Genomic DNA, 13,448 nt, shown 5'->3' on the forward strand with positions numbered 1-13,448 from the left:
TACTCTGCCTTTTCTCAGGATGGTAAGTTGGTGGTTGAAGATATCCCTCTAGTGGTGTGGGGGCTGTGCTTTGGCAAAGTGGGTGGGGTTATATCCTTCCTGTTTGGCCCTGTCCAGGGGTGTCATCGGATGGGGCCACAGTGTCTCCTGACCCCTCCCGTCTCAGCCTCCAGTATTTATGCTGCAGTAGTTTGTGTGTCTGGGGGCTAGGGTCAGTTTGTTATATCTGGAGTATTTCTCCTGTCTTATCCAGTGTCCTGTGTGAATTTAAGTATGCTCTTTCTAATTCTGTCTTTCTCTCTCAGAGGACCTGAGCCCTAGGACCATGCCTCAGGACTACCTGGCATGATGACTCCTTGCTGTCCCCAGGCCACCTGGCCGTGCTGCTGCTCCAGTTTCAACTGTTCTGCCTGCGGCTATGGAACCCTGACCTGTTCACCGGATGTGCTACCTGTCCCAGACCTGCTGTTTTCAACTCTCTAGAGACAGCCGGAGCGGTAGAGATACTCTCAATGATCGGCTATGAAAAGCCAACTGACATTTACTCCTGAGGTGCTGACTTGCTGCACCCTCGACATCCACTGTGATTATTATTATTATTTGACCCTGCTGGTCACCTATGAACATTTGAACATCTTGGCCATGTTCTGTTATAATCTCCACCCGGCACAGCCAGAAGAGGACTGGCCACCCCTCATAGCCTGGTTCCTCTCTAGGTTTCTTCCTAGGTTCTGGCCTTTCTAGGGAGTTTTTCCTAGGCACCGTGCTTCTACACCTGCATTGCTTGCTGTTTGGGGTTTTAGGCTGGGTTTCTGTACAGCACTTTGAGACATCAGCTGATGTAAGGGTTTTATTAATGCATTTGATTGATTGATAGACTATACTTACAGAGTCGTCCTCCTCCTCCAGCTCTCTCTGCTGCTCCTGTTGTCGCTTAGCCTTCATCTCCATGGACTCAGTGATCAGGTCTCTCAGGATGGTGACTGGCTTGGCTGCCGTGATGAACGGATGCTACAGGAGAGAGCGAGGAAGGCAGTAAGTTGACCAAGCTCTGACTAACAGTGTGTCTAATATGTTCATAGACGAAGGGGGCAGCACAGACAGACAAATGTCCAGGTGTTACTCTGATGAGCTGAAGATGACAGTACGTTTTGTATGAGCACGCAGTCTGTGTGTGTCTCACCTGTAGTAGCTGTGTGTGTGTGTCTCACCTGTAGTAGCTGTGTGTGTGTGTCTCACCTGTAGTAGCTGTGTGTGTGTGTGTCTCACCTGTAGTAGCTGTGTGTGTGTGTGTCTCACCTGTAGTAGCTGTGTGTGTGTGTGTCTCACCTGTAGTAGCTGTGTGTGTGTGTGTCTCACCTGTAGTAGCTGTGTGTGTGTGTGTCTCACCTGTAGTAGCTGTGTGTGTGTGTGTCTCACCTGTAGTAGCTGTGTGTGTGTGTGTCTCACCTGTAGTAGCTGTGTGTGTGTGTCTCACCTGTAGTAGCTGTGTGTGTGTGTCTCACCTGTAGTAGCTGTGTGTGTGTGTCTCACCTGTAGTAGCTGTGTGTGTGTGTCTCACCTGTAGTAGCTGTGTGTGTGTGTGTCTCACCTGTAGTAGCTGTGTGTGTGTGTAGACTATACTACAGGTGAGACACCTGTAGTAGCTGTGTGTGTGTGTGTCTCACCGGTAGTAGCTGTGTGTGTGTGTCTCACCTGTAGTAGCTGTGTGTGTGTGTAGACTATACTACAGGTGAGACACCTGTAGTAGCTGTGTGTGTGTGTGTCTCACCGGTAGTAGCTGTGTGTGTGTCTCACCTGTAGTAGCTGTGTGTGTGTGTCTCTCCTGCAGTAGCTGTGTGTGTGTGTGTGTGTGTGTGTCTCTCCTGCAGTAGCTGTGTGTGTGTGTGTGTGTGTGTGTCTCTCCTGCAGTAGCTGTGTGTGTGTGTGTGTGTGTCTCACCTGTAGTAGCTGTGTGTGTGTGTCTCTCCTGCAGTAGCTGTGTGTGTGTGTGTGTGTGTGTCTCTCCTGTAGTAGCTGTGTGTGTGTGTGTGTGTCTCTCCTGTAGTAGCTGTGTGTGTGTGTCTTTCCTGCAGTAGCTGTGTGTGTGTGTGTGTGTCTCTCCTGCAGTAGCTGTGTGTGTGTGTGTGTGTGTGTGTGTGTGTGTGTGTGTCTCTCCTGCAGTAGCTGTGTGTGTGTGTGTGTGTGTCTCTCCTGCAGTAGCTGTGTGTGTGTGTGTGTGTGTGTCTCCTGCAGTAGCTGTGTGTGTGTGTGTGTGTGTGTGTCTCACCTGTAGTAGCTGTGTGTGTGTGTCTCACCTGTAGTAGCTGTGTGTGTGTGTCTCACCTGTAGTAGCTGTGTGTGTGTGTCTCACCTGTAGTAGTTGTGTGTGTGTGTGTGTCTCACCTGTAGTAGTTGTGTGTGTGTGTGTCTCACCTGTAGTAGTTGTGTGTGTGTGTGTCTCACCTGTAGTAGTTGTGTGTGTGTGTGTGTCTCACCTGCAGTAGTTGTGTGTGTGTGTGTCTCACCTGTAGTAGTTGCGTGGCTGTAGCTCTCTGTTCTGGGTTCTTCACCAGACATTTCTTTACAAAGTGTGTGAAGTCGTCTGTCCACAGCTCAGGCTTCCTGAACGTAGGTGGAGGGTTGGTTGGGATCATGAAAATAGCCTGACAGTAATACAGAGGAAGGAGAGACAGAAAACACCTAGTTAAGCAGGTAGTATAGAAGCCTCAATGTAAACCCTAATGAATGTCTATAGACCAGTTGGTACGGAACCTCTCTGTAAACCCTAATGAATGTCTATAGACCAGTTGGTACGGAACCTCTCTGTAAACCCTAATGAATGTCTATAGACCAGTTGGTACGGAACCTCTCTGTAAACCCTAATGAATGTCTATAGACCAGTTGGTACGGAACCTCTCTGTAAACCCTAATGAATGTCTATAGACCAGTTGGTACGGAACCTCTCTGTAAACCCTAATGAATGTCTATAGACCAGATGGTACGGAACCTCTCTGTAAACCCTAATGAATGTCTATAGACCAGTTGGTACGGAACCTCTCTGTAAACCCTAATGAATGTCTATAGACCAGTTGGTACAGAATCTCTCTGTAAACCCTAATGAATGTCTATAGACCGCTTGGTACGGCAACCGCAAGGCCCCCGACCGTAAGGTGCTACAGAGGGAAGTGCGTACAGCCAAGTACATCACTGGGGACGAGCTCGCTGCCATCCAGGACCTCTATACCAGGCGGTGTCAGAGGGAAGTGCACACAGCCCAGTACATCACTGGGGACGAGCTCCCTGCCATCCAGGACCTATATACCAGGCGGTGTCAGAGGGAAGTGCACACAGCCCAGTACATCACTGGGGACGAGCTCCCTGCCATCCAGGACCTCTATACCAGGCGGTGTCAGAGGGAAGTGCACACAGCCCAGTACATCACTGGGGACGAGCTCGCTGCCATCCAGGACCTCTATACCAGGCGGTGTCAGAGGGAAGTGCACACAGCCCAGTACATCACTGGGGACGATCTCCCTGCCATCCAGGACCTCTATACCAGGCGGTGTCAGAGGGAAGTGCACACAGCCCAGTACATCACTGGGGACGAGCTCCCTGCCATCCAGGACCTCTATACCAGGCGGTGTCAGAGGGAAGTGCACACAGCCCAGCACATCACTGGGGACGAGCTCCCTGCCATCCAGGACCTCTATACCAGGCGGTGTCAGAGGGAAGTGCACACAGCCCAGTACATCACTGGGGACGAGCTCCCTGCAATCCAGGACCTCTATACCAGGCGGTGCCAGAGGGAAGTGCACACAGCCCAGTACATCACTGGGGACGAGCTCCCTGCCATCCAGGACCTCTATACCAGGCGGTGTCAGAGGGAAGTGCACACAGCCCAGTACATCACTGGGGACGAGCTCCCTGCCATCCAGGACCTCTATACCAGGCGGTGTCAGAGGGAAGTGCACACAGCCCAGTACATCACTGGGGACGAGCTCCCTGCCATCCAGGACCTCTATACCAGGCGGTGTCAGAGGGAAGTGCACACAGCCCAGTACATCACTGGGGACGAGCTCCCTGCCATCCAGGACCTCTATACCAGGCGGTGTCAGAGGGAAGTGCACACAGCCCAGTACATCACTGGGGACGAGCTCCCTGCCATCCAGGACCTCTATACCAGGCGGTGTCAGAGGGAAGTGCACACAGCCCAGTACATCACTGGGGACGAGCTCCCTGCCATCCAGGACCTCTATACCAGGCGGTGTCAGAGGGAAGTGCACACAGCCCAGTACATCACTGGGGACGAGCTCCCTGCCATCCAGGACCTCTATACCAGGCGGTGTCAGAGGGAAGTGCACACAGCCCAGTACATCACTGGGGACGAGCTCCCTGCCATCCAGGACCTCTATACCAGGCGGTGTCAGAGGGAAGTGCACACAGCCCAGTACATCACTGGGGACGAGCTCCCTGCCATCCAGGACCTCTATACCAGGCGGTGTCAGAGGGAAGTGCACACAGCCCAGTACATCACTGGGGACGAGCTCCCTGCCATCCAGGACCTCTATACCAGGCGGTGTCAGAGGGAAGCCTAAAGAATTGTTAAAGACTCCAGTCACCCAAATCATAGACTGTTCTCTCTGCTACCACACGGCAAGCAGTACCGATGCACCTTGTCTGGAACCAACAGGACCCTGACCAGCTTCTACCCCCAAACCATAGACTGTTCTCTCTGCTACCGCACAGCAAGCAGTACTGATGCACCTTGTCTGGAACCAACAGGACCCTGACCAGCTTCTACCCCCAAACCATAGACTGTTCTCTCTGCTACCACACGGCAAGCAGTACCGATGCACCTTGTCTGGAACCAACAGGACCCTGACCAGCTTCTACCCCCAAACCATAGACTGTTCTCTCTGCTACCACACGGCAAGCAGTACCGATGCACCAAGTCTGGAACCAACAGGACCCTGACCAGCTTCTACCCCCAAACCATAGACTGTTCTCTCTGCTACCACACAGCAAGCAGTACCGATGCACCTTGTCTGGAACCAACAGGACCCTGACCAGCTTCTACTCCCAAACCATAGACTGTTCTCTCTGCTACCACACGGCAAGCAGTACCGATGCACCTTGTCTGGAACCAACAGGACCCTGACCAGCTTCTACCCCCAAACCATAGACTGTTCTCTCTGCTACCACACGGCAAGCAGTACCGATGCACCTTGTCTGGAACCAACAGGACCCTGACCAGCTTCTACCCCCAAACCATAGACTGTTCTCTCTGCTACCACACGGCAAGCAGTACCGATGCACCAAGTCTGGAACCAACAGGACCCTGACCAGCTTCTACCCCCAAACCATAGACTGTTCTCTCTGCTACCACACGGCAAGCAGTACCGATGCACCTTGTCTGGAACCAACAGGACCCTGACCAGCTTCTACCCCCAAACCATAGACTGTTCTCTCTGCTACCACACGGCAAGCAGTACCGATGCACCTTGTCTGGAACCAACAGGACCCTGACCAGCTTCTACCCCCAAACCATAGACTGTTCTCTTTGCTACCGCACAGCAAGCAGTACCGATGCACCAAGTCTGGAACCAACAGGACCCTGACCAGCTTCTACCCCCAAACCATAGACTGTTCTCTCTGCTACCACACGGCAAGCAGTACCGATGCACCTTGTCTGGAACCAACAGGACCCTGACCAGCTTCTACCCCCAAACCATAGACTGTTCTCTCTGCTACCGCACAGCAAGCAGTACCGATGCACCTTGTCTGGAACCAACAGGACCCTGACCAGCTTCTACCCCCAAACCATAGACTGTTCTCTCTGCTACCACACAGCAAGCAGTACCGATGCACCTTGTCTGGAACCAACAGGACCCTGACCAGCTTCTACCCCCAAACCATAGACTGTTCTCTCTGCTACCACACGGCAAGCAGTACCGATGCACCAAGTCTGGAACCAACAGGACCCTGACCAGCTTCTACCCCCAAACCATAGACTGTTCTCTCTGCTACCACACAGCAAGCAGTACCGATGCACCTTGTCTGGAACCAACAGGACCCTGACCAGCTTCTACCCCCAAACCATAGACTGTTCTCTCTGCTACCACACGGCAAGCAGTACCGATGCACCTTGTCTGGAACCAACAGGACCCTGACCAGCTTCTACCCCCAAACCATAGACTGTTCTCTCTGCTACCACACGGCAAGCAGTACCGATGCACCTTGTCTGGAACCAACAGGACCCTGACCAGCTTCTACCCCCAAACCATAGACTGTTCTCTCTGCTACCACACGGCAAGCAGTACCGATGCACCTTGTCTGGAACCAACAGGACCCTGACCAGCTTCTACCCCCAAACCATAGACTGTTCTCTCTGCTACCACACGGCAAGCAGTACCGATGCACCTTGTCTGGAACCAACAGGACCCTGACCAGCTTCTACCCCCAAACCATAGACTGTTCTCTCTGCTACCGCACAGCAAGCAGTACCGATGCACCTTGTCTGGAACCAACAGGACCCTGACCAGCTTCTACCCCCAAACCATAGACTGTTCTCTCTGCTACCACACGGCAAGCAGTACCGATGCACCTTGTCTGGAACCAACAGGACCCTGACCAGCTTCTACCCCCAAACCATAGACTGTTCTCTCTGCTACCACACGGCAAGCAGTACCGATGCACCAAGTCTGGAACCAACAGGACCCTGACCAGCTTCTACCCCCAAACCATAGACTGTTCTCTCTGCTACCGCACAGCAAGCAGTACCGATGCACCTTGTCTGGAACCAACAGGACCCTGACCAGCTTCTACCCCCAAACCATAGACTGTTCTCTCTGCTACCACACGGCAAGCAGTACCGATGCACCTTGTCTGGAACCAACAGGACCCTGACCAGCTTCTACCCCCAAACCATAGACTGTTCTCTCTGCTACCACACGGCAAGCAGTACCGATGCACCAAGTCTGGAACCAACAGGACCCTGACCAGCTTCTACCCCCAAACCATAGACTGTTCTCTCTGCTACCACACGGCAAGCAGTACCGATGCACCTTGTCTGGAACCAACAGGACCCTGACCAGCTTCTACCCCCAAACCATAGACTGTTCTCTCTGCTACCACACGGCAAGCAGTACCGATGCACCTTGTCTGGAACCAACAGGACCCTGACCAGCTTCTACCCCCAAACCATAGACTGTTCTCTTTGCTACCGCACAGCAAGCAGTACCGATGCACCAAGTCTGGAACCAACAGGACCCTGACCAGCTTCTACCCCCAAACCATAGACTGTTCTCTCTGCTACCGCACAGCAAGCAGTACCGATGCACCTTGTCTGGAACCAACAGGACCCTGACCAGCTTCTACCCCCAAACCATAGACTGTTCTCTTTGCTACCGCACAGCAAGCAGTACCGATGCACCTTGTCTGGAACCAACAGGACCCTGACCAGCTTCTACCCCCAAACCATAGACTGTTCTCTCTGCTACCACACGGCAAGCAGTACCGATGCACCTTGTCTGGAACCAACAGGACCCTGACCAGCTTCTACCCCCAAACCATAGACTGTTCTCTTTGCTACCGCACAGCAAGCAGTACCGATGCACCTTGTCTGGAACCAACAGGACCCTGACCAGCTTCTACCCCCAAACCATAGACTGTTCTCTCTGCTACCGCACAGCAAGCAGTACCGATGCACCAAGCCTGGAACCAACAGGACCATGAACAGCTTCTAACCCCAAGCCTTAAGACTGCTAAACAAGACTGATAAATAGCTAATCAAATAGCTATTACCTGGTACTCCCTGTATATAACCATGTTATTACCTCCCTGTATATAGCCATGTTATTACCTGGTACTTCCTGTATATAACCATGTTATTACCTCCCTGTATATAGCCATGTTATTACCTCCCTGTATATAACCATGTTATTACCTGGTACTCCTTGTATATAGCCATGTTATTACCTGGTACTTCCTGTATATAGCCATGTTATTACCTCCCTGTATATAGCCATGTTATTACCTCCCTGTATATAGCCATGTTATTACCTGGTACTCCTTGTATATAGCCATGTTATTACCTCCCTGTATATAGCCATGTTATTACCTGGTACTCCTTGTATATAGCCATGTTATTACCTCCCTGTATATAACCATGTTATTACCTCCCTGTATATAGCCATGTTATTACCTGGTACTTCCTGTATATAACCATGTTATTACCTCCCTGTATATAGCCATGTTATTACCTCCCTGTATATAACCATGTTATTACCTGGTACTCCTTGTATATAGCCATGTTATTACCTGGTACTTCCTGTATATAGCCATGTTATTACCTCCCTGTATATAGCCATGTTATTACCTGGTACTTCCTGTATATAGCCATGTTATTACCTGGTACTTCCTGTATATAGCCATGTTATTACCTCCCTGTATATAGCCATGTTATTACCTCCCTGTATATAGCCATGTTATTACCTGGTACTCCTTGTATATAGCCATGTTATTACCTCCCTGTATATAGCCATGTTATTACCTGTTATTGTAATTCACTGTATGTATTCCTCGTGTCCCTATATTTATCTTTAACTCTGCTTAGTGTGAAAAGGACCCGGAAGCATTTCACTGTTAGTCTACATCTGTTGTTTATCAAGCATGTGACAAATCACATTTTTGGGAGGGGATTTGATCAACATCTGGATCTCTCAGATTCAAAGTTCTGGAGTATTGTATTGAGTATTGGAGTATTGTCTGGAGTATTCCAGATTCCTTATTTTTCAGCTATAGCCGCCAACGAGTCATTAGCTAAAACGTGGATTCATGAAGGCCACCCCCCACCTCTCTGATTCAGAGGGGTTGGGTTAAATGCAGAAGACACATTTCGGTTGAATGCATTCAGTTGTGCAACTGACTAGGTATCCCCCTTTCCCAATTAAGAGCATCAACATGCAGCCAAACTGCACTACATCTCCAACCACACAGGTTTGCCCTCAGCCATCTCTATAAAGGTGATTCCCAGGGTTAGAGGTTAGACTCACCCTCATGGGATGTATATCAGCGTAGGGAGGTTTGCCCTCAGCCATCTCTATAGAGGTGATGCCCAGGGTTAGAGGTTAGACTCACCCTCATGGGATGTATATCAGCGTAGGGAGGTTTGCCCTCAGCCATCTCTATAGAGGTGATGCCCAGGGTTAGAGGTTAGACTCACCCTCATGGGATGTATATCAGCGTAGGGAGGTTTGCCCTCAGCCATCTCTATAGAGGTGATGCCCAGGGTTAGAGGTTAGACTCACCCTCATGGGATGTATATCAGCGTAGGGAGGTTTGCCCTCAGCCATCTCTATAGAGGTGATGCCCAGGGTTAGAGGTTAGACTCACCCTCATGGGATGTATATCAGCGTAGGGAGGTTTGCCCTCAGCCATCTCTATAGAGGTGATGCCCAGGGTTAGAGGTTAGACTCACCCTCATGGGATGTATATCAGCGTAGGGAGGTTTGCCCTCAGCCATCTCTATAGAGGTGATGCCCAGGGTTAGAGGTTAGACTCACCCTCATGGGATGTATATCAGCGTAGGGAGGTTTGCTCTCAGCCATCTCTATAGAGGTGATGCCCAGGGTTAGAGGTTAGACTCACCCTCATGGGATGTATATCAGCGTAGGGAGGTTTGCCCTCAGCCATCTCTATAGAGGTGATGCCCAGGGTTAGAGGTTAGACTCACCCTCATGGGATGTATATCAGCGTAGGGAGGTTTGCCCTCAGCCATCTCTATAGAGGTGATGCCCAGGGACCAGATGTCTGCCACACAGTTATATCCTATCTCCTGGATGACCTCTGGAGCCATCCAGAACGGAGTCCCGATCACTGTGTTCCGCTTTGCCATCGTGTCCTAGACAGGGACAGAATAATACGAGCATTAGTCTCATCTATATATAAACTTCTGTGATTCACTGCTACAATCACTACAATAAAGTCAAGGATAATAAGAACGCCTGATAAAACTGACACCAGATTACATTGTTAGACACAGTCAGAATTTACTTCAGCGAGACGGAAAGAGTTGAAGACAGACAGGCAGACACAGACAGGCAGACACAGACAGGCAGACACAGACAGGCAGACAGGCAGACAGACACAGACAGGTAGACACAGACAGGCAGACACAGACAGGTAGACAGGCAGACACAGACAGGCTGTTAGACACAGACAGGCAGACACAGACAGGCAGACACAGACAGGCAGACAGACACAGACAGGCAGACACAGACAGGCAGACAGACACAGACAGGCAGACACAGACAGGCAGACACAGACAGGCAGACACAGACAGGTAGACACAGACAGGCAGACACAGACAGGCAGACACAGACAGGCAGACACAGACAGGCAGACACAGACAGGCAGACACAGACAGGTAGACACAGACAGGTAGACACAGACAGGTAGACACAGACAGGTAGACAGACCGTGAGTTGTCCCGCTACTCCAAAGTCAGCCAGTTTGGCATGGCCCTCTGTGTTGAGGAGAATGTTGCCTGCCTTGATGTCTCTGTGGATCTTCCTCATGAAATGCAGATACTCCAGACCTTTCAATGTGGACTTGAGGATGGTGGCTATCTCATCCTCTGTGAGCTTTACAAGAGGAGATGGTATAAATGATTAATTCTGATGATTCAGTAGTCTATGAATACACATTAAAATCACGACCAATTAATGTAAAAGGTTACCGAAGCACCAAAGGTCATCTTCATTGTCAAACGTCGTAAATATACTGACCGTCTTATTGCGTAGTCTGATGATGTCTGAAACAGAGCCGGCTCCACAGTACTCCATCACTATCCACAGGTCTGTGTTCTTAAAGTAGCTGCCATAGTACTTCACCACATAGGGACTGGACAGGAGGAGAGACAGAACAAACAATTATTGATGAAAGGTGAGCAAACAGAGTGTGTGGTACTGGTTATAGTAACAGAGTGTGGGGTACTGGTTATAGTAACAGAGTGTGGGGTACTGGTTATAGTAACAGAGTGTGGGGTACTGGTTATAGTAACAGAGTGTGGGGTACTGGTTATAGTAACAGAGTGCGGGGTACTGGTTATAGTAACAGAGTGTGTGGTACTGGTTATAGTAACAGAGTGTGTGGTACTGGTTATAGTAACAGAGTGTGGGGTACTGGTTATAGTAACAGAGTGTGGGGGTACTGGTTATAGTAACAGAGTGTGGGGTACTGGTTATAGTAACAGAGTGTGGGGTAGTGTGTGTGGTACTGGTTATGTGATTGTGGAGGAGGAGACCGTTCTCCTCTCACTAGCCTCTGGAGCCATGCTAGCTCTGCCTGATGAAAGTCTGGGCCAGAGAGTCTTTCCTCTCTTACATACAGAATACCTGTCACACTGCTGCATGATGGATATCTCCTTGATGATCTCCTGGAGGTCTGACTCAACAGGCACCTGTTTGATAGCCACCACCTGGCCTGACTCCTTATGGATGGCTTTAAACACACTGCCATAGGACCTGGAGGAGATGAATCAAGACAGTGGAAATTATGCAGAAAGTACCAAAGACCAGGATCCTGTATAACATATTAGTGGTTCCATCAGCCATTTCATAAATCTAGTCATTATCATAATGTCAATGTACACAAACATCTATTTTCATTAGAAATGTTATTCAGGTTTTAATGATGTAAAAAAAATGTATGATGAATTAATACTCACCCTTCACCAAGTTTTTCCAGAACATCAAAGACCTCCTCTGGTTGTTTTGTTAGACTGTCTTCACTCAGTTTCTTCAGCTTGCTGTGGAGGAAGAGAATCAACCACAGAAATAAATAGAACGGGAATCCCCATTCAAGTCAATGATGGAATAATTGTTGGGCTGCCAGCCATTTTGAGTGTACCCATGGCAGGAAGTAAAAGCAGGAAGTGTACCCTTCAATCTGTGCTGTGATTTGTTGAGTCAACTCAACTTACATTAGACAAAAAAATACATTCCATCACATGAGCTACATCAGCTGACATTTGAATGAACATTCTACATTACCATGGAAATCCAGCATCAGTTGATAGGCCAATTCAAATGACCATGGAAATGGCATCACAATAACAGGCAGTCATTGCGAGTGTATCCTTGAGTTTACCAGTGAACTTCCCAGGGTTCAAGCAAAGATGTTTATATCTAACCCAAGACAGACCACAGCTTGTTGTTACCAATCGGAGCAAATTAATCACAGTAGGCAGAACAAGAAAGGGGTATTAACTTATTTTCGATATAAACACCTACTCTGTGAAGTGTGAGTGTGCAATAACTAAATTCACTCTTGCACTACTAAACAACACACTTTTTTGAAAGTTTGGCAAAGGTTAAAGACTACATTTTTTAGTTTTTTTAAACTTAGTCCACTCTGTTTTTTTGAAACAGAAAACTATATTGGTCAACTCTTTCCTCAATGAGAAAATTAGTAGTATGTTGTCCAAAATCCATCTCCTACCACGGCCGGACATTGGGCTTCCACTCACCACCATTATTTGCTAGTGAGTGGAAACGTCAACCGGATGCTTCACACTTATACGTCCGGTAAAAATATCTGTCATTGTTCCCTCTGTGGCTAGAGGTTCCAAGTCTGTTCTATTCATTCTATTTCTATGGCATCAACAACACGACAAGAATTGTGGAACTGGGTCCACAGGGAGTTTTATATAACTTATGCTGAAGTAACTATCTTTTTAGGCAAAAAAGTTAACATTACAAGAACACACAAATCAGCTAATATTAAACAGATGCTGTCAAGCTAAACAACTAGCTAACGGTAGCCAGCTAGCATTTAGTTAAATGAAGTTAAACATCTACTGTTAACTAGCTAGATAACTAACGTTACAAGTCAAAGTGGTGAAGCTAACGTTATCTTATAAGAAATTACAAATATTGTTAACAAACTTGCTAACGTGGCTAACCGGTTACCTACAGCTACAGATTGAAAAATATTTGATATAACGTTAGCTGTCGAGGCTAATTTAGCGAGCTAACTAACATACATAACTTGTACTTTTCCAATCGAATCAAACGTACACATACCTTTTGGGCGCTGTCGGCTCCATGGTGCAAAACTAAAGACAATCTCCTTTGAATTTACAAACGCTGAAATAAAACCAAATCAAAATAATATTTTCATTCTTTGCTGTCGTTGTTTCAGGCAGCTGTGCGATGTGTCATGGCGCTTACCTTTTTCTTCTTCGAAGAGATTTAAACGCGGTTGGCATCCAGTAAATGTTGCATTAACGCCCCCTAGTACTCTGGAGTATAACACCCTTATACTTATTAAACATTTTTATGATCAAAAACCAACAAAAAAGAACAACAAAATACCCTACCATTTAACACTACACTCACAAAGGAATAATACATACCCTACCATTTAACACTACACTCACAAAGGAATAATAAATACCCTACCAT

The 13,448-nt window shown here is 48.5% G+C and overlaps 1 protein-coding gene across 1 annotated transcript; it reads right to left on the reverse strand.

The window, feature by feature from the left end:
* Positions 1-888: 888 nt before the first annotated feature.
* LOC139400784 (serine/threonine-protein kinase 3) lies at positions 889-13,221 on the reverse strand (the record flags this gene model as incomplete). Its single annotated transcript, XM_071145430.1, has 8 exons — positions 13,068-13,221; positions 11,711-11,791; positions 11,379-11,507; positions 10,770-10,884; positions 10,461-10,625; positions 9,716-9,883; positions 2,508-2,645; positions 889-1,011 (listed from the first exon to the last, which is right to left on the reverse strand). Coding segments are annotated over exons 1-8 (942 nt in total), but the record flags the coding sequence as incomplete, so codon positions are not given.
* Positions 13,222-13,448: the final 227 nt, after the last annotated feature.

Source organism: Oncorhynchus clarkii, unplaced genomic scaffold, assembly GCF_045791955.1.
Source record: "Oncorhynchus clarkii lewisi isolate Uvic-CL-2024 unplaced genomic scaffold, UVic_Ocla_1.0 unplaced_contig_9949_pilon_pilon, whole genome shotgun sequence".
Lineage (NCBI taxonomy): Eukaryota > Metazoa > Chordata > Actinopteri > Salmoniformes > Salmonidae > Oncorhynchus > Oncorhynchus clarkii.